The sequence below is a fragment of the Callionymus lyra genome, chromosome 4, assembly GCF_982586985.1.
Source record: "Callionymus lyra chromosome 4, fCalLyr1.hap1.1, whole genome shotgun sequence".
NCBI lineage: Eukaryota > Metazoa > Chordata > Actinopteri > Syngnathiformes > Callionymidae > Callionymus > Callionymus lyra.
Window position 1 is genome coordinate 9635666 of NC_141821.1, and position 21754 is coordinate 9657419.

The following is a 21754-nucleotide window of genomic DNA, read 5'->3' on the forward strand; positions in this document are numbered from 1 at the left end:
AAAATGACATGTCAGCAAATGGAACCAAACAAGTCATTTAAAAAGGGTGATTTTGGGTAAAAAAAAATAAGATCAAGTCGTCAGCAGGTCGAGAGGTGAAGTGATTACTCAGACGTGCGGCACAAAGCAGCGTCGATGAGCGTGAAGCCGGCGCTGAAGCCGGCAGGACGGTGAGGGGGTTGGACCGGGACAGAGATCAAGAGGGACGCGAGGGGGGGAAGACCAGTCGGGGGGGAACAATGACATGAAAGAGCCGAGCTGGAGATCACACACTGTCCAGGAACATCTGAGGAAGCGAAAAATATCCTGACCTCTTGGTAGATACACAACATGGTGACACATACGACTTCTCCTGCACAAACTATCCTTAAGGAGATCTTTCTTCACTTAGTGTAATAAGTAACATTCCGGGTCTTGAGGTGAACCACTAGTTACAGAGGATTAACTCATTTAAAGCTCCTGTTGGAATCAAACAGATAATAAAAACAGATAAAACACTGATTAAATTAACTTCATTGGAGCACATTGTTGTTGAGCCATTGAGAAAAGTGAATACAGTTCACATCAAGTCAAATAAAAGTGCATCAAATGAATTAAACGATATAAAGTCATGAGAATAAAAAGTATAATATTCATGTTTTTATGTTTTACTCCTTTACCTTTTTACTTCTTTCTGATCTTACAACACAAACCCGAAGCCACCATTTTGACAACAATATATATATATATATTAATTAAACATAAAACAAAAAGTATTTGTATATTATTTTAGGAAATTCTAAAGGTTATTCTGCACCAGATTTACCCAGGAAATGTCGGGTATTTCAGCGAGTAACAGAATAAATATTAAACAGTGTTGAGCTGGAGAGCAAAACTACAACAATATGTACTGCACAGGAACCTCAATGAAATCGTAAGAAAAGTCCAAATATCCATTTTGGTCTCACGGAATATCCTGGCAAAGGCCCTAAAAATAAACTGACATGTTGATGGTTCTGATGGAATAAATTCAAAGCTCAATTTAACTTTGTCAAAAATCTAAATTGAGTTATTTTCATTCTTTAAGCACTGTTTTTAGATTCAGTCGGGCACTGTCGACACCAATTCTAAAGTACCAGATTCACCCCAGTATCCAACACACAGGTACAACCTGCAAAGTGCTTTACAATAATAATAGATCGGTTGCTCCTAGTTTAAGTTCCTCGTTTAGTTGTAAAGCTTTAATCTTATCACTTAAATACAAATGACAGTGGTTTTATTGTTATACATAAAAAATGTTATTTATTCTAACTGCGTACTTCACTGACAGACACTGTTTCCTTATGTGTACGTATGTGTCCATTTAACAGTCGTCTCTGTGTTGATTTAAGTGTGTCGTAAAGTGATGTGTGACTCTTTTGTATCATCAGTGTGTGTTCGTTCAAAGATCTCTTTTGATAAAATATAGACATTAGTAAATGATCTTAAACACCGCCCACTGAAAACACTGTTTTTTTCCTGGAAATTAAATCTTGTTTAACATAACCACACCCACTTTGCTGTGATTTATTAAACATCAAGGTTTGTCACCGTGCGTCATCAAACCACGGAAGTCTCCACCTCCAAGGGACTCGTTGTGTAAACAAAGTTGGGCGTGATTACAGCTGGCTGGAGGAGGAGAGAAGCCATTATTATGTCATAATGGACTCTCGTAACCTCTCGTTCGCCCAGATTTCAGAGCAACTTTATAAAGTAATGAGTTCAAAACATGGTCATGATGAGGGACTTACTGAGTCTTGGAGAGAAAGACTTTAATATTTGAAACATGTGAGTCAAGAGAGTTGAAGTTTCAAATGAGTTGCCCTCAAAGAACATGTAGCTCGTATCTTTGTTTTTCTTTTGACAGTCTTACAAATGCGTCCTTTTACCAGTGAGGTATTCTTTGTTTGTGTGTGTCAAATATTGGATTGTTTAAACGTTTCTATTATTTAACGACCTGTCAGGTTTGATTGATTGGTCGCAGGTTGAAAAGCGGCTGATGTGTTGATTTTGCTGCGAGGTTTCTCAACCATCATCGGGTCAGTAGAGGTTCGATGGGTTGGAGGGCAGGGAAGCTGACAGAGATCCATGCTTGTTTAAAGCAGCTTCAAGGTTTATGAATCATCACCTTACAGTGGTCTGTAGAATAAAGATGGATAGAAAAGCACTTACGAAGCCAGCGCAGTGCTCACAGAAGGTGGGCTTGACGTAGGTGGCCTCGGTGAACGTGTGGATGAAACCCATCTTGCAGTTGAGCAGAGAGCTGGCTTTCATGAAGTAGTCGATCATCTCCTCCCTGCTGATTTGTCCGTCTCTGCCAACGAGAAACACGTGAAGACAGATCAGCTCCATCTGTGGCGATGTGTCATCCTGCCCATCAGAGTCTCACTGGTTCTTGTCCAGCTCCCCGAACTTGCTGAGGTACGGGAAGTTGTTCCTGATGGCTTCGAACTCATCCCTGGAGATGTGGCCGTCGCCGTCCGTGTCGAAGTTCTTGAAGACGGACTGCAAAGTGGAAATGGATTCAATTTGTTTCGATAAGAAATGTATCATAAAAATAAATTAAACATAAAACAAAAAGTATATGTATTTGGTAAGCAGTTCACTTAAAATAGTAACTTAGTTACGTTAAGAGTTACTTCTTTGAAAAGTAACTTGGTTCATTTAAGTTAATTTATTTTCCTAATAACTAGTGAATGGGAAAAGAAACTAAGTTACTTTAAGTTACTTGTTACTTTCAAAGTAACTAGTTAATAGGAAAAGCAACTCAGTTGCCCTTAACTTACTTGTTACTTTCAAAGTAACTAGTTAACAGGAAAAGTAACTCAGTTGCCCTTAACTTACTTGTTACTTTCAAAGTAAATAGTTAATAGGAAAAGTGACTCAGTTACTTTAAGTTACTTGTTACTTCCAAAGTTAATAGGAAAAGTAACTCAGTTACTTAACTTTAACCAGTTACTAGGGAAAAGTACCTTTTGTGTGAGAGAGGGATAAAACTAAATTTAGTTCGGGTAGGTATAAGTGTAGACACTGTGATTTATCAATTCAGAAAAAGGTAAGAACAATAAATAAATAATCATATAAAAGAAAATTAATTACAGGTGCACTAATCATTATTTTAATGGGCCAATACAGATTATCGATACAGATAATTCCCCCGGACTTCTGAGTTACAATTTGGCTATTATTTTTCAGGTAAAACGTATATTAACTTCTATAATCTGTGAGATTATTGGTCAAAAACAAAGTAACATATTAAACCTTGATTACTTGTATTATTAATGAGGTAAAATATGTCAAGTTAGGGTAGTGGAAGAAGTAGCAGAAATTCAAGTACTCAAGCAAAAATACAAGTATATAAATGTTGTGGTGTCACAAAGATAGGATAGAATATATAATAAAATATAACAAAAAAAAATCCTTATAAGATTATATTTTGGGTTAGAGTGGTATAAATGGTTAAAAACCATACAATATTTTATGTTAGAAATGTTTTACTGCACACAATCTTACCAATAATACAATAAATACAATTAAGATGAATCATAATAAATACAACATTATACAAGAAAAAGAAAATCCTGTAGAATTTCATTTTAGACAGTTTCCAGAAAAGAGTATTGTCTACATGTACTACATCATGTTGGAATCCTGGGACTGATGAAGCTTCATGAAGCGGTGTAATATTCCTACAGGTCAGTAGGTGGCACCTTTAGTTGAAAAAATATCTGAGGTTTCCATAGCTGTTCAAAGCAATTGATTATCATGCAGAGATTGACATCTAGTGGAAGTAAAGCTTCATGAAGCTTCATCAGTTTATTGAATTTTAAAAAGAATATAATGGGAAAATGTACTCTCCACTTCAACCAACATGAGTTAACCTTGAGAGACCTCTTAAAAGCTAAGCTCTCTGCTAGAAATCAATCTGAGCATAACTGTGTTGTGATCTTTATCTTATTCCGTTAACCTTATTTTTGACTATAAAACCACACATAACAAATTGAATAAAGCATTAAAAAAAAAGATATGGAATACATTTTTGCATTTTGTTCAGGTTGTTAATTATTAAAGAGGAAACCTTGTTAAATATGAAGTAATATCTGTGAATTCTAATTTACTTCAAAAATGTTCTATCACTCTCATGTCGAGAAAGGGTTGGAATTATTTTCAGAGTAATCTTTTCTTTTTAGAGTTATAGACAAAAATGTTCGTTCATTTTAAATTAGCGACTTGAGCTCAGTTGTGTTCATCTTCGTCCAAAAATACACCTTAAAACATCCAATCATTGTGACACACTTCCTGTTTGTTCCACTGTGTTTGTTAAGAACCTCTGCGCCTGTTGCTGCAACAGCTGCAGCTCCTCACTCAATTAGTGAGTTTAAAGCCACAATTTTTCTTAGCAACAGGCGCCAGATAACAATCTTCGCTACATGGTATGTCACATTTGAAACCTCCTGCTCAACTTTGTTCTTCTTGTTTATTTATTTTGGAATAATTGCTTTGTTAATAAGCCTGTGTGTAAACTCCTTTTTCGCATGTTGCTTGGAGATTCCACTCAGCATTTGCTTCTGTCTGATATCCCAGTCATCACAGCTACACGTTTATCCTCATTCACATTGCAAGTGTCAGTTTCTATGAATCAAAAAAGAACCAGATCACTCTGAAAATAACCCCAACTCTTATGCTGTGTCTCAAATCGTTCACTTCTCTAAGACTGTAAGACAGTGCACCTGCTTGCTCAGTGCTCAAATTTCGACAGGGTATTTCTGTCTCAAATCAAACTCTGCTGCTACACATTTATCCAAAATGACTCGACAGCTTCTTCTTCTACTACTTTTTAAGGCTGATTGCAACCAGCGCTTTTCGCCGATTGAAACTAGTTATTAAGTTGTGTTTCATTTTGTTATTACTGTTGTTGTGTTGTTTTGCGGTAAAGTTAGTGTTTTCTCGAGACATTTACGCCGGTATCTGCTCCGAAGACGTGTCGTCAGTGACGTAGCTTCAGTTTAGCGTCAACTACGTCACTAAGGTGGTGGTGGTTGATGGTGGAAAGTGTCCATCGATCCACACTCAACTTTCTGGCCATAGTACACTACATTTTTGCACACTGCTCATTGGGACACCCCCTTAGTCTACATAAGTGCGAGTAGAAATGAGTGTTTAGTTTAGTCAAATTTACAAATATTCACTTCCTTATTTTCAAATTCCAATTCTTTTAATGAATCTGAACAAACCTGCTGATGTCAGACGACGTTTATGAGGCTGTAACAGCGAATCTGCAGCGGGACACTGACCTCTACCATCTTCTCGATGTGTATCTTGATTATGGTGGGGTCGGCGTTCGGCTTCACAGACACAGACCACTCGTCAATCATCGAGGGTTTGGGGTCAGGGGCGGGAGACGGGCTGGAGTTCTGCTGTAGTCGTGAACCGGAGGAAAGTTGTCGTTTAGCCTTGATAAATAAAAGTGAAAAGTAATAACAGCAGCCATGTTTCTTACCGCTGGTTTACGAGGTTCCCTTTGCAACGACATCTGGTAGATCTCCTCCTCAGTGTGGTATTGATCCAGAGAGACCTGGGAGAGGTTTTCACAATTAAAGCGACAACTTCACGAGCGTCCTTGACCATATGAACTCTCCAGCATGAGGAGGGAATATAGAAAAACATGCAGCTTATTGGAAGGAATTTACATTCAGCTACTCCTGTGAGACTCTTGATTGCGTTGACATTTCTGTATACATTGTGTACATTGTGTATACTAAAAATGTTGTTATATCAGCTAAGTTACAGTAACCGTTTTGGTTAAATAAAAGGTAAAGTGAAGGAGAGGTTTTCTCGCTTTTCAAGCATAATTGGAAAAATTCTATGAAGCATTTAAATACACATTTATACTTATTTTCAAAAACTCAGTGAGCCGCATCAGAGGCTGAGAGCCGAGTGTCGACTCCTGTCTTAGCCACAAGATAACCACGGAAAGGAACAAATAATTGGATTTAGTTTGGCCGTTCTAGATAACCTTAGTAATTAAGGAATATTATAGAAGATTCTTCCCTCTCAGTTAAGAGAAATTTGACATTGTTTTAGGGTCGCCAAAGAAGATTGCTAGAATCTTAGCACCTGTTGAATTCAGCAGCGTTCCTGACATGTCGCAGATAACCATCTCATAGATAATGAAGTGTTGATGAAGCTTCATGAAGCGTCGTCATATTTCTTAAGGGTCAGTAGGTGGTGTTGTCAGTTTAAAATGATGTGAGGGTTCAAAGAATAGCTGTGCAGAGCCACTGCTGATCATAGAGTGTAATCTACACTAGTTAAAATAAGGCTTCATCAAGACGTGACGATTCACCAGAGATAACCATGAATCATTTAATTATAGAGCAATAACATTTGAGAAAAATCACTATATAGGTTTATATCCCTTCGTGGTTGAGGTCTTTCCTTCCTATACTCACTAAACTCCACACCTGCACTCTCGACCGGCTTAACTTTCTACGCAAATCTCCACCTGCTTATCTTGCACTTGACAATGTTGTGAAGGTTTTATTGGTATTCCTGAGCTGAGGACTACTCAGCGTAGATAAACTTCAATAAGTGCTGGCCTAAGATAATTGTGTATCGACTCCCTGCTGCCCTGACGGAGAAGAAAAAACATCACTGGCGTAATCTGTCACAAACAGCAGCCGACGACCGATGGCTGTGGTTTTTGAAAAGTCAGAATGTCTTATCTGCAAAAATGTGTTCACTTTTAGGTGACAAGCCGAGATCGTTTCCTTTTTTGGGGTTAAGAATTTAACATGGTGGACATAATCCTGGATTACTCAACTCACCGTGGTTAAATTGTCACCTAAAAATCTCTTATAATTTCTTGTCTGATGACGATTGGAAGATAAACTAACCTTAAAAAAATGTATCCTCCCTATTGTGTTGTGTTAAGTGTTATTACTAACAGGGCTTCGTTGTGGCATCATCAATACCCTCTTGGGTAGCGATGAGTATTTCGGCGTTGAGGGTTCGAAGCGTGTGTCGAGTATTCCGGGATGATTTCCGTGAAGTGTGTATCAAGTGTGTTGGTGACGTTCGCAGCCTCGCGAACCAGCCAATCATGTGACCAGTTCTAGATTTGCTCACGGCTTCACTCGAAGTAGGAAATATAGGTGCCATGGAAACGCAATGGATCTTCCCTCACACCTGTTGGATTTGGAGGATTTTTGTGCGAGACTTAGTGACACCTTTTGTACTGATGGAGCCTGCAGGATGGTAAATGTTCTCCTGTGTAAATGTTCTCCATTTTGAGCTGAACTCCTCTAATAAAGTATCATAATTCTGTGATATATAAAAGCGCTGTAGAAAAGTTGCTATTCTTGAATAAAAATGAACAATTGTTTCCCCGACACAAGTAATTCAAGCATATTTTTCTGAATAATTTTAATGATTTAAGCACAAATTAAATAATTACGTCAGAATTTAAAAAATTTTGTCCACCTGAGGGCGCAATCAAGCAAATGAAGCCCCATAAAGCTTTGTTCCAAGTATGTACTAGTCGGATAGAAGCTTCATTGGTTCATGAGGTTTCATCTTGTCACCACTACTCTTGGGACTTCACTGTATGCTCTTAAAAGAGGAGGTTCGATGGCATTAAACCATTAAAATCCAGTGTCAAATACCTGCAGGAAAACAAGCCGTTTCTTTGGTTGAAACTCTTTTGATTCTGATCAATTTGACATGGAAGAAAGTGTGTTGATCACGGAGGGTTCTTTTGTCTAGGTATGGCATCCAGATCTTCTAGTCCGGAGCTGCTGGTGTGTTGTGATAGTGGTGGAAGAATGCTTTCCTTCCAGGAAGACAACTATTCCATGTCCACACAATAGGAGCGGATACAGGGGGAAAGACCCTTCAATACGTTCATTTAGGATGTAGCTTCCGAGCTATAGATAGATTACACCGACATGTGCACATTCAAGAATATACGACAGCACTATTCGAGGAAAAAACATATGATTTTAAGTTGGTTCGAGTACCAACAAGTTCCTGTTTAGACAAAATGTTCACATGATCTTCTTCTTCTTTAATGAAAAGTTTAAAAACAATGTTTGCTGGATGATCATTTTGTGTATTCTACAGAGTAATATTTCTTTGAAATGTCGGTAAGGTTCAAGTAAAAAGAGTCCCAGAACTTCAAAGCTCAAGGGTAAGAAAAAAGTTGCTAACATCCTAAACAAGAATGTAAGTAAGTAAGTAATTTATATTTATAGAGCGCTTTTTTAGACCAGGGTCACAAAGCGCTTAAACAATAAAAAAAATACTCAAAAAATATACTGAAAAGATCAAGATAACACAGAGAAAAACACAGGTGTCTCAAAAAATCAGGGAAAAGCCTGCAGGAATAAGCAAGTCTAAAGATGTTTCTTGAGGGAGTCAGTAGATCCATCATAAGTGAATCATAACCAATCTTTAATAGTTAAAAAAAACACTTTCTAAAGAAAGATCATCACAAATGCGACAAGTTGTTTTCTAAATGGTACAAAACCCATTTTAAACCATTATGTTATCTCTGTCTCAAGGTGATCCAGAGACAACACAAGGGATACCACAAAGACATTTGTTTTCGGTCCTTCGGGGTCACCTCGACCCAGAGATAACAAAATGGTTCACGTTAAAAGAAAATATTCAATTCCTTTCAAAAATCCTAAAAGAGAACTATCTTAGCTGCCAATACCTTCACTCAGAGAACCTTCTTTGCTGTTTCACACGTGAACTCAAATACTGTGACGGGTCGCGGTACTGACCGTGAGCAGGTTTAGCAGGTCCGTGTTGGCGTCCACATGAGGCGGCGTGCTCTGGATCAGGGCCAGCTCCTGCAGGATGGTGTACAGCTGCTGTGTCTTTGTCAGGTTAACTCTTGTCTTCTCCTTGTCGCTCCAGTCGGGAAGCGCCACGTGGACGGCGATCAGGTCTTTGAGATGGACTCCCAGGATGGGAAAGCGGAACCCTGGGCATTCGGCGAAGCGCTTGCGATACTGGCTGTAGTTGCCACAGGAGGTCACCAGTTCGATGAGGCTGTTGAAGATCTGAAGGGAAAGAGACGGCATTGTAAGAAATGTCCCTCATTCTTCAGTGATTAACATTGCGATTGTGTGTCAAAGGAAATGTTTAAAGACACAAAGATTCAGCTCAGAAACAACCAGAAGACCTTCATACCAACATTGACATTATGGATAACAAAACATGGTGGATTCATAGACAAAAACAGAATGACAGAGTTATTCTTCTTGAAATGCATGTCATTAGGACGTCTGACTTCAAAGTTCACTAAAGAGACTTAAGTTGTGGCACCAGCCGAAGAGGGTGGTCTGCCACCTCTGGGAAGGGGGGACTGGCACCAGTACACAAGGCTTTTGATTTCTGTTGTGTTGATTATAACTGTCTGGAAAAAAACTATACTTTTTTAAAATGGCGTTTAATTTTTTTTGCATCGTTTTTTAATGGTTTACACTTCAATAAAGTGTGTTGAAAGAATGAGTTACAATACAAATGATTTTATTCACAATATTCAGTGATTGTTCTTTTTTGTGTTGCAATTTAACTTCAGGCCACAAGACGGCATCAGTCATTACCTCCTCTGCAGCTAAAGGAAGCATAAAATCCTTTAAGATCCCGGCGGTGACTGAGGACAAGAGGATACAGTCGACTCCAGCAGCTTTTAAAGCTGATGTTTGGACATTTGTTTCAAAACAAGAGTATCAAGAGTCATGTGGTCTGTAAATTCTGATACACCAGAGTCAAGTACTCGACAATACTAAAAAGATATACTTGTTCCTACGGTATCACAATATTTTGCCTCATTGATCCTGTATCGTGATCTGTAGCACATCGCCGGATTCTTGCTGATATACACCACTAGTCTGGAAGGATTTTTCAGAAAGTCATCTTAGCTTGAAACTGTTGCCCTAGCAGTCAAGTTTACTCGCAAATATAACTTGTGTAGTGAAATAGAGTAAAACATGAAATATAACTAATGTCCTGCGGGCCAGATCTGGCACTTAGAGCAATTAGAAGTGTCCTACAGTCCTTAACAAAAAAAAGCCCATAAAAGTGTAGTTTCAATGGCAATTCGCCGCACTTAGAGCAGCTTTTCCTAAAATGCGATATTTTACGGTAAGCTGTGGAGCTAGGCTCTAGATAATGCAACATGGCCCGTTCAAAGTGACGCAAAGTTGACACCGAAAACAGAGGATTTAACCTGGAATGGACGAAAAAATACAGACACAAAGCAAATGCCAGTTTTTCACGATGTCAACAAGGACTTAGCTCTTTGCTACACATAAGTGCTAAATTATTTATGACATTATTGATCTATTTTTCATCTGTTTGCTTAACGTTCAACAGGTAGTAGTGGTATAGAGGGGCTGCGCGGCCAACAGGCTGGACCGAAATCAATCCTCAGGAAATTCCAGTTAAATTTGACAGCTTTATAAAGCCCGGGGGAATTTTGCTGATTCAGCGTCACGGTCATATTTTTATACGGTTAAAGTTTGCTTTTGGCAGGTGGTAGCATTTAATTTTTTATCGTTTTTATCTGAAGTTCAGCCTGAAAATGATATCGTCTGTGGTGGGGGACCCCCCTGGTCGTCATTCAAGAGGGTCCTTTATCATCATACATCACTGTTAAAACATTCATGATGCTAAAATATCTCACGCCACCTTGTTGGTCTCAGCGCTGACGTGGGTCTGTGTGTCTTTGAGTCGAGAGATGGAGCTGTTGCTGAGGCCGCCCACCACCGCCATGAGCGTGTTGAAGTTCTGCAGCTGCAGCAGTTTCTGTTGGCAGAGACAGCGTCGCAAGAGTGACGATGTTGCTGTAAGTTTAGTGACATTGAAAAAATAAATGGGAATCCATAAAATATAAAGTATCCTGGATGTGTAACTTTAGATTATTCTTTTTAGAGATAAAACTGTCTTTTTCTAGCAAGTATCAGACCCGGTCCATTGGTATTCACGCAGCAGCTTCAGCATGGGAAGAATGAAAATGAGATATTTGTGAATGTTCTCGACTGCTGTCACAAATCAACTGTCACTTTGTGAATGGCACGCCGCGGGGCTCCCCGGTGCCCTTCAGCATGTGTGGCATCTCCCTAAAAATCAATCAGATGGCAGCTGAGTGGGAGGTCTGCCGGAGGGGATCATTTGAATCGGGTCGCTTGATTGAAGAGAGGAAGAAATATGGTTGGGGGGGCGGGGGGTCGGGGTCTTCCCGAACCACACATATTTTCTAACTCGCCGGTGGTGTAATCACTCGTTTGTCATTCTGACGTCAGTCCACTCAGTATATTGGATAATGATGAATCAGTAATTCTATTTCAAATTGTCATTGATTGGTTCAAGAACTGTCAATCAAACTCATGGACACAACAATTAGATTTATTTTGAGCGTTATCCTTCTGCGAGTCCAATATTTCTAGTTATCTAATTATTTTTAAAAGATTATATGCAAAGTTATATTTCTATTAAGGGTACTACACTGGAAAAATATATATTTTAATTGTAGTAGCACTCACTTGCTGACTATAATCGTCCCTTAGTTTTGCTTTTAGTGTAATGAGGAACACGGGACACCAGCGTGGATGTTACTCCGGTGGTTTATTACTAACCACGTACGTAAACAACGCAAGTTAAGTGCGTAACCTATGCTCTTCGGTAACACACACATCACACATGACGACACATGTAGTACAATGCCTGACATAATACACAGCATAAGTATAAATACGTATATATCCACATATGTAACGATTTTTAGTTTGTAATTGTAAGGATCAGAACTGGAAATATTCAAGTAAAACTATAAATGTTGCTCATGCAGTAAATCAACTGTGTGGGAAGAGCAAGTTTTATTATATATTTTAATTTAATTTTCATCTGATTTTCAAAGTTTCATCGTGCGCGACATTATCTTGAAGGTAAGTTATCATGTGGAAAGATATATTCAGTTAATTTTGTTATTTTTACTGAAAATATATTTTCTTTGCCTTATTTTTCCAAAAAGAAAAGCTGAGGCAGAAGACTGTGAGTTTGAAGACGCTCAGCTTTTTGTAAGCATGACTTTTGATCCTTAAGGACTTCAAATCGTTTTAGAGAAATAATATTCTGTCAGAAGGAAACAAACGTGTTAAATTAAACAGTTGACGCATTTTTAAACAAAGGAAAACTATCTAAAATGTGCTTTAAAAGTTACTTAAATATAGTCCATAAATAAAAGTTAGAAATATTATTTAAAAATGACCTTTTTTTAGGTTAGCTTATTCAGAGAGTCGTAAATAAAACTATAACCCTAGTGTTGTCTCAGGGTCAAGGTGACCCGAGGGTCTGAACCTTGACCCAAGATCAACACAGGGGATAAAACCATTACATTTGTTTTCTGGCCTTCGGGTCACCTTGACCCTGAGATAACTCAAGGGTTAAGTAGAGCTTTAACAGGAGTACAATCCTATGACCATATCATTAACCATCAGTAAATTACCTGAGCTTTGCTACTAAAAGTAACTTATATCTGAGAGTAAAGTTTACTTGATGATCGCCCTACTTTAACTTACAATTTGTATCTGCAAAATCTGTATTCTCAGGTAATTAACACCCAAGTTTAGTTTACAGAGCTACTTCAGCTTGTATTTATTACAATATATTCCCTTATGATTGGACAGAGTTTTGTAAATAAATACATAGGTTTGACTTGCTTTTAAATTGATTTGTGTGATTTGATTTAAAAGAAACAAAATGGCTCAATGTTTGGAAATGATTCGTCTGTTTACTTTTCCAAAAACTAAAACAATACTCATCAGTACATTGTAAGTACAAAGTAATCATTCATTAAATCCACTTCACGTCATCAACAACATGAGGTGTTTAATTTGACGGATAGAGTAATGGATTTTCTTTTAAAAGAAATGATGTGTAATTCAAGTCGATCATTGTGTTTGCCTGTGTTTGTTGGAAAAGGTTTTCTTGACAAGCGTGACATACGAAGGACACACTTTCCATTATAACCCTCAGTTTGCGAAGGTTGTCTCTCGCTGGGCTTGTTTCAACAGAAGCTCTTTAGAAGCGAGAGTTCTTTCTTCTCCATAAACAAATGACTGAGATATTGCGCACGTGGAATGTCTGCTTGAGTAGAAGACTCGTACTTGTAATGGATGGAAGGCCAGCCGACGGTCCTCTCACCCACCTGTGCCACTCGGATGAAGTGTGAGATGACGGCAGCTCTCTGCGGGGCGGTCGGCTTGCTCAGAACCATGAGCTGGATCCACTGGGAGACGCTGTTGAAGAGCGTGATGAAGCGCTCCAGGATGGGGTTGTCCACGGTGCAGCCATGCATCACAAAACTGTGGTAGTCCTGGAACTGAAGCGAGGAAAGAGAGTCAGGATTTTCATGTAAAGGTGGTCCTAACTGATGTGTTGACCCCTTGGTATCACCTCGACAAAACACTCAATGGGTTAAACCTCCATTTTTAATTGTAAGGTACAACCATGAGATTGGATTTTGTTTTTTCCTACTATTGATTTTTGTGCTTCAATAAAAATTTGAAGGATCCAAAATGTAAAATGTCTGGGATATTTTTTACACTTGCAAAATTATAAGGTCAACCAGAAGCGGTATTTTTTAGCCCTTTCAACAGAGCTTTGTTAGATCAAAGTTTGAATCCTGGATAAGATGATGATGTCGCTTGAGCCCTAGTTATTAAATAAGAGAAATTACAGCTGCAGTAAAAAAAAAAGTAAAATATTTAAAAAAGAAAGAACATGCCAGTTTCTCCATTTTCTAATTAGTGTTTTAAAATTCAAAACTGAATGAATGAAAGTACAAGGACCCTCCTGTTAGCAATATGTGAAGTGTTTTTTGGTGTTACAATTAAATGGGTTTGAATGCTTGTCTAGATAATAACATTTTAAAAACAAATTAAAAATGAAAATGTCAGAAAAACAATGTTCAACTAACTACAATAATAATACTTCCTCCTCGCCTTAGATGAAAGGAAATTACACATTTTGGATTCTTTGTGTTTTCCAAAAGCATTTCACTGGTAAAATGCTCATGTTTTGGTATTTTAAACCCGTCTAAACACATTGAGAAAAGAGAAATCTGCTTTATCATTTAATTTCAAAAATTCAAATGGATTTTCTTGCTAGCAATACGTTTTCTTTTCTCTTTCACTAAATCCCACTGTTGTAGTGCTTCGAATCAAATTTCAGTTGCTTGAATGCTGCTCTACATAATTAAGATTTTAAAACAAAATAATAGAAAACTAATGGTGAATCTTGTTGTGTTTCTTTTGTGAATGTTTAGGTCAGAGATGCTCAGAGATGTTAGTTAAACCTTGTCTCTCAACACTGGTCTGGGATAATAACACGTAAAGAAGCAGATCCACATTGATTGTTTATTTAGTCAAATCCTGGTGGATGTTGTGATGGTGGAATGAGAAAAACATCCATTAAAGTTCTGAGGATCCACACTTTCCACTGGGAAAGGCCTCTTTAGTAGCTAAAGCCTTATAAGTCGATGGGGGTAAGGTTCCGCAGTACATAGCTAGTCCAGTATCTACCAAGATACCAAGATAAATGGTTTCGTCTGAGCTCCTGTTGTGACTCGGATAGAAACCCTCAGAACTCAAACAGATCACATTTCAAGGATTCACAAACCCACAAATCTAATTAAAGAGACTGCAAATTGAATTTTTAGCTGTGATTGCTAAGCAACAACATGAAGGAAAGATTAATTGAAAGTGTGTCCGACACTGACCAGGATTTTGCAGAAGGATTTGTACTCCAGGTAAGTCAGGTGTTCGGCCAGTTCGCAGGAGTCCAGGTGGTCGAAGAGCAGAGACATTTTCCTCTTCTTGGACACAGAAGGGACGCGTTGTGTCACTTGTCGCTTCCACTTATACGACGGCCTGCACAGAAGAAAACATCTATTACTGATAATATCATTGAAACTATGAGGTAATGAAGGGGGCACAAGGGGGGCAAGCGACCCCCATGAAAATCCCAAATATGTCCAATTTTGATTAAATTCAAACCATATATATTACATAATAAAGAAATCCCATAATAATTTTAAGAGGGAGCAAACAGAGGCAGAACATCCCCTTGGAAATTTAAATGATAGTAAAAATATGAATCACTTAATACCATATTTAATTAATACCAATTGATTCCCATAATATTGAGGCCCATATTCCACCTGAGATAACTCTCCTACCCTTCAACTTTTCCTTTGTTTTTAAATATTATATAATATCTATCGTCTTTTATCATCTGTATGTTTTTAATTTGTATTTCTTTAATATCTTTCTTCTTTAGAGCTGTACTATAGAAAACCTGGGTGCCTGATGTAACTGGGAAACAACAGTTTTGTTATACTAGTTCTAGTTCTACATTATTAAGCATGATTTTTTATATATGTTAGTATATTTCCCAACTTACTATCGAGTTGAAATCTGCTCAAATGCTACTTGGGGGACAAACAGGGTCACTTGGACTCCTTCCGGAACATTTCTACCTATTAAAATGTCATATTTTTTAGTTATGATGTAAGTTTTAAACACAAAACATCATGTCGATGACATCCTAAAGCAGACCTGGGCAAAGTGCAGCCCAGGGGCCACATGCGGCCCTCATAATGTCAAATTATGATCATGTATAAATGGTTATAATGCATTAAAAAGTGCATTTTGTATTTATTATTCGTTTGCATTTTCACATAACACTTATTTACTTTTTTCCTCCTTTTTTGTATAATTCTTCGAGTATATATTAATATCCCTCAAAATATTTTTTCAAAGTTAGTTGAAGAAATGTTAAAAAAATATATCATATATACAAGAAAAAAATTGCAGCTTATTTAGCTTAATGACTAATGACAAATGTCCTTTTTTTTAGGGATTTTTTTGTCTTTCTTTTTGCTTGACGGCCCCTAACAACATTTACAGAATTGAATGTGGCCCTTGAAGAATTATAATTGCCCCCCCCCCCCCCCCCCCCATGTCCTAAAGGGTTTATCGATGTGTTAATAAAATCCTGAGATACACTATCAGTTGTAGTCCCCTATGAATCAAATTTCAAAGTTCATTTATAGGAATTAACGCAAAACCTAAACCTCAGAAATATGGTCCGCTGTAGCAAAAGCAGCAGAAGTCTGTGACCCGAAACATCTGAAAAGGCCGAGCTGACAAAGACTGTCATTGGGAATGAAGTCGCTTACACGCTGTCCAGGTCGATGAGCTGACTCTGGTGCTCGTTGCCCTCAGTGGTCAAGAGGTGTTTAAAGTCTTTGATTTGGTCTGCCAGCTCGGGGCTCAGGTTGAACTCAGCTGGAAACTCCGAGATCCAGTACCTACAGATAAACAGAAAAGATTTGGAGTGAATGTGTCAGTTTTGTCGGGGGTGAGACGGGTCTCACTTGACTAAGTGGCAGATCCTCGTGCGGCGCTCGGCGCTGCAGCTCTCCTCTCGGGACATGAACCAAACGTTAAGGAGAAAAGTCAACAAGGCTCAACGATGTCAGACAGGTTTCTCGCCGACAAAGGATACTTGTGCACCAGTTTCCTCGCCAGGTCCGTGGATGGGATGTACCAGGGATGCATCATGAGGAACATACGGACTGTGGCGACGTCCTTTAAAGCGCCTGTTTCATCTGAAATCAATTGAAAGTTGAATAAAGTTCACAAAACTATAGATATTTTAACTGTTATAGAAAGGCAGCGTAAGCCTACCGAAGGCTCGGATACAAGATTCCACCAGCTCGTCCACGGTCGCCGACTGCTCTGAGGTTCCAGACTCCATTTTGTTCTCTTTCTTCTCTGCACGAATGTTACTTGGGGGTCACTGAAGACAGGGAATTGAAGATCATTATTTTCTGTCCTGATATACTTTGAGAAAAGACAGTGAAACAGCTTTAAAAACATTTAAACAAAGATCATAAATATAAGTCATATGGTTATTTGTTTCGTGGACCCTCAAGAAGGCATTCTATCGTGCCCCTCAGGGGGTCCTGTGGGGGGGTATCACCAATGGTGTATCAGACATACTGTATGTTGAGGGTTCTCTGTACGAATGGAGTCAGAGCTTGATCCACATGGTGTCCGCTGAGGGTTCGACTCTTTCAGGGCTTCTCACCGATTCTGTTCATAACTAGGGGTCCGGTCTGGTGGCCTTGGGATTGGGTCACTGCTTTTTGCGGCTGATGTGATCCTGTTGGACTCATCAGAACGTGACCTTCAGCTCTCGCTGTAAAGGTTCTCAGCTGAGTGTGAAGCTGCAGGAATGAGAATCAGCACCTCCAAATCCCAGTCCATGGTTCTCAGTCGGAACACAGTGGGAAGCCTTCTCCGGGTTGGGGATGAGATGCCCCAACTGCTTTAGTATCTTGGGGTCTTGTTCACGATTAAGGGAGATGGACAGGCGGATAGGGATCTTGGTGGTGAGCTAAGCCAAAAGGCAAAGACAAGATCGCGGGGGTATGGTGTGAGAAGCAAGGTCATCCGGGAGAGATTTGGAGTAGAACCGCTGCTCCTTGTGTTGAGAGGAGTCAGATAAGATGGATTTGGAGGTGTTTATGTTCCACCGGTAAGAGACCAAAGGGTAGACGCAGGACACTGGAGACCATGTCTCTCACCTGGTCTTGGAATGCATTAGGGTCCCCTGGGGAAGAGCTGGACGATGTAGGTCCGCCGAAGAAATTCAATAATTTTTGGGTTGAAAAATATAAAGTAAAAACCAGAAACTGTATCTTCTAATATGTCTCTTCTAAATCCTTACAGAATATCATCCCAGACATTATATCCTGGAGCAACATCTGACATCAAAGCCGGAAACATGGACGTCACACATAAGAGGTCATCAGTCTTTGAGATCGTCAACTTTTATTCGCTAAACCTCTGTCAAGCTCTTTTCAAGTGTAAATCATCCACTCAAAGTAAAGGTTAAAAGAAAGAAAAAACACAGAAAACAATCAAATCAGGTTCAAGTTTCCTTCTTAAAAGAAGTAAAGTTCCAGCAAAAGACAATGATTAACTACGAGCAGTTTTCAGATGCCAAAAGAAAAGGAGCTTTTAACTCAATGGCTTTACAAGCCATTTAGAAAAGCAACAAATTGGATAATCAATAACTTAAATGACACGACAGCAGGGGGAAAACATAAACTGCTTATTTGTCTTACGGATATAGTAAATATCTTTGTTTGTTGACCCATGACAAGTGTGTTTCTCCACCAATTTTTCTCACCGAGCTTAGAAAGTTGTTCTGTATCATAAACGATAGATTATTAATGTCACATGATCAACCTTTTTTTTTTTTAACTTTGCCTTTGTTTGCAAGTAGAATTTCTGTATTTTTTGTCTGAGTGACCGGGTTTAAAACAATGGTGAGTCAAATGGATTGGTTAACTCTATAATACTCCTTTTTTTATCGTCCTGTTGTCTAATTTATATATTTTTTAATGATTTAGCCAAAACAACACAACAATATTCGCCCCTGCTGGTGGTAACTAAAGGTGGCAGGGGCTTAAATACTTACTTCAAATTAATATTTTACATTTTATTTATCAATATTTTGATCTTCCCCAATAGAGACTTTTTTTTTAAATCAAGCTTTGTGTTTTTCCCACCTTTTATATGGAGACAATAAAAAACATTAATTATATGAATGTGTAAGAGATAATCTGTCTCTATAAATGTTTTGACAGCACTAGTTTAAAAACTATCTTAGCAGGGTTTGGAACCCTTTGGCCCCTGGGATGAACTGGACAAGGCCCTTGTGAAGGATAAGCTGAGACATGATATCAATTCTTAGAGTTCCTGAAAATAAAATCTCTTCCACCTCCAGAACAGTATTCTACTCATGTTTTTTTTAGCTTTCTTGTGCCGGTGCAGGAGTCGATCCAGGCCACTGATGGTGAACATCGACACCCCTGGAGTCACCGACGAGGAACGTGTGTGAAAGTGTTCCTGGGTCTCGAACACGATGTCGGGTGACAACACAAAGAGTCGGAAGCCGAGCGTGAAGTCATTTCTGTCTTGCCTTTTGTGCAGGAGCGTGTGTTTGTGCGGTCCACGATTCTCCTAAAGACTGTTATTGAGTGTGTCCACCCACATCTCTGCAGCATTGTGTCAGAAACAATAGAAGTGTGCACATCCTCATCAATGCCTTTTTCCACAACACAACAAACCGCACACGTATTGGATAAATAAGTGAATGAGGTCGCTTGCTCGGAGGCTCGAAGCGAACCTTGACATTTAAAAGATGGTATTGACTTGGGAATGTATACACACACCCTGAGGCCAGTTGGCAAAAAGTGTGGTTATTGTGCGTTGTTGATCAAATAAGTGCATTTTAAGTTGTGGTTGCCATGGTTTTTAGATTTAATATTTAATATAAATCTTTGATAAATCTATGAAATTAAATTCCAGTGGATTATTTGTCGTTTGAGAAGGTATAAAAAAAGCTTTGTGACCTGTATGTGTGTTTTATTTTTGTGTGTGTGTGTCACACATGCAATAGAGACGTTGTGTTGCACAACAGTCTCTTGGTTCAGACCTTTGTTCTCCTTTCTCATGACAGCAAGAGGAAGAAAAGCTTCCTCGACGTCTTTTATTACCGAACAACAGGAGTCATTACTCATCGTCCAGAGTCGTCTGTCGAATGTTTTCTTACTTCTGCATTTGTTCACGTTAGAACACTTTGTCCTCGTGATCTTAATAAAGGTTTCAGTTCCTGCTGACATCAGGACCTGCTGCACGGCTGACAGGGTGAGACTCCTATTGGGCGCTGATAGGCTACGATGCCATCCGCAGGAATGCACCAGCGTCGCTCCCTCTCCTCACAACATTCCTCGTTGAAATCTCCTCGGCGGTGTCGCCGCAGCCATATAAATGTCCTTCCTGCCGTCCACTCCGGAGGTCCAGTCCCCATTGATTCCCTGGTCTCTTACAAGCGGTCGCGGCTTTGGTGTCGTCCGGCGTTGCCTGGCGACAGCCTCCCAGGTCCCATCGATCAGGTAGATTAGGGGGCGAGATGGGGATGAAAGGAGCGATCAGACCTGGGTGGTGATGAATCTGATTCGCTGGTGTGTGGAAATGTCACACTCTCCCCTGCCATTGATTCGGAGTCTGACGGGTCAAATGCTGGACATCTGCTCTCATAAGGGTTCAGTCAGAAAAGCCGCGACGACGACTGCGATCTCAGGATTGTAGGGTTGAAACTATTAGTGATGGGTCGATGAAGCTTCGTGAAGCGATATCTCATTGTCACTCTCTGCTCTATAATCTTTTCATGTGAAAAATCATCCTATCTGGCAGATTCATTTCTTAAATGAGGGCGCCCCCTTCTGACCCCCAAAAAAGACAAGACTTCACGAAGCTTCATTGACACCTCAGTACTAATATGCCTTTACTAGAAAGTGTCTATTGCTGATGACCAGTGACCCTCTCACCCTATGTTGCTGGGACACATGGCGCTTCATTAATAATAATATAATAATAATGTTTCTTTTACCATACACTCATCACACAGTACACGGTACATGTACACAGTACAGAACATTATAAATTATGTTATTTAAAAACGTGCACATTACACTAAAATGCATTAAAGAATGATTAAAAAACCATTAATGAATCGAGTTCATTCTTCTTCTACTTCTTTACTAGTAACTATAAAGTACAGCTGCTGAAGTAAAGTTTATCTAAAGTTCCCAGTGGATTAAACACATGATTTGGATCGATGTGAGTTTATTGGCCATTAATGACACATCAACTACTGTCGCAGGAGTATAATTCAGCGCCACCCGCTCACACCCCTCTGTATCGATAACACAATTGATCGGTAATAAGACTAGGATAAACACAAACGCTGTGAGATCCATCTTACTATTGGCATCTCAATTATAGTTGCATTTCCTCCCTGGTATATTCCCCCCCGAGCAAAACATCTCCACTTCAATCCTTTTTATCCTGTAATGATACTTCCATGAGTCGCTGCTAAAAGTATTTATCCTGCCATAACCACCATCTTTATACACACACATCTATTTATGGTGCAGGAAACGTACGTAATTGACAGGTTGTCCTTTTCTAGGTAATTTTCCAGGGGCTGGGGAATCTTCAGAGAGCCGGGAGTAGAGATATCGTCGCTCACACTCTCGGATGAAGAGGTCGGAATTAGAGGCGGAAACGCTCGGCAGGAAGTCGGAATGACAAGAGCCAAGAATCAAACCTCCTGCTAGTTAGGAAGGTAAAAATAAAAATGTATTTATATTCCTGGAGGATCCTCAGAAGGGTCTTGCTAGTTCCTTAGGACTCCCCTGCCCCGGGTGAGACAGTCTTGTCAATATTCAATATCAGATATTTGACGTTGATTGACACCTGTCAGACCGAATTGAAGTCAACAGGAAAAAGAGGGCATAGTACAGGGGTGTTTACATTTATTTTTTGGACGAGGGACACATTTTATGAAGTGAGAACATTTTTCCTTTTTTCTTTTTCATTTATTTATGTGAAGTGTCTCCGGTTGAATATTAGGGTTTGTAATGACCTTCTCGGGCCACATAAAGTCGGCTTAAGGGCCATAAATGGACGTGCCTGGCATAGGAGGATATCTATTTTAACTAAATATTCAACTTAGTGTGTTCTGTCCTCATATCCTAAATTAAAACTGTAAGAAAAAAAACAGCATTATTATAATTTTTTAA

The 21754-nt window shown here is 39.1% G+C and overlaps 1 protein-coding gene across 1 annotated transcript in view; it reads right to left on the reverse strand.

The window, feature by feature from the left end:
• LOC148081690 (RAS guanyl-releasing protein 2) overlaps positions 1-21754 on the reverse strand; it is a 43254-nt gene that overhangs the window by 8728 nt on the left and 12772 nt on the right. Inside the window, exons 2-13 of the mRNA XM_087788656.1 lie at positions 16782-16893; positions 16600-16702; positions 16469-16525; positions 16271-16402; positions 14810-14960; positions 13238-13411; positions 10720-10836; positions 8805-9086; positions 5519-5593; positions 5313-5435; positions 2408-2523; positions 2191-2332 (exon numbers count right to left, since the gene is read on the reverse strand). Coding sequence (XP_087644782.1) covers positions 2191-2332; positions 2408-2523; positions 5313-5435; positions 5519-5593; positions 8805-9086; positions 10720-10836; positions 13238-13411; positions 14810-14960; positions 16271-16402; positions 16469-16525; positions 16600-16702; positions 16782-16851 — 1542 coding nt within the window. The 5' untranslated portion in view covers positions 16852-16893. The remainder of the gene's footprint in view (positions 1-2190; positions 2333-2407; positions 2524-5312; positions 5436-5518; positions 5594-8804; positions 9087-10719; positions 10837-13237; positions 13412-14809; positions 14961-16270; positions 16403-16468; positions 16526-16599; positions 16703-16781; positions 16894-21754) is intronic.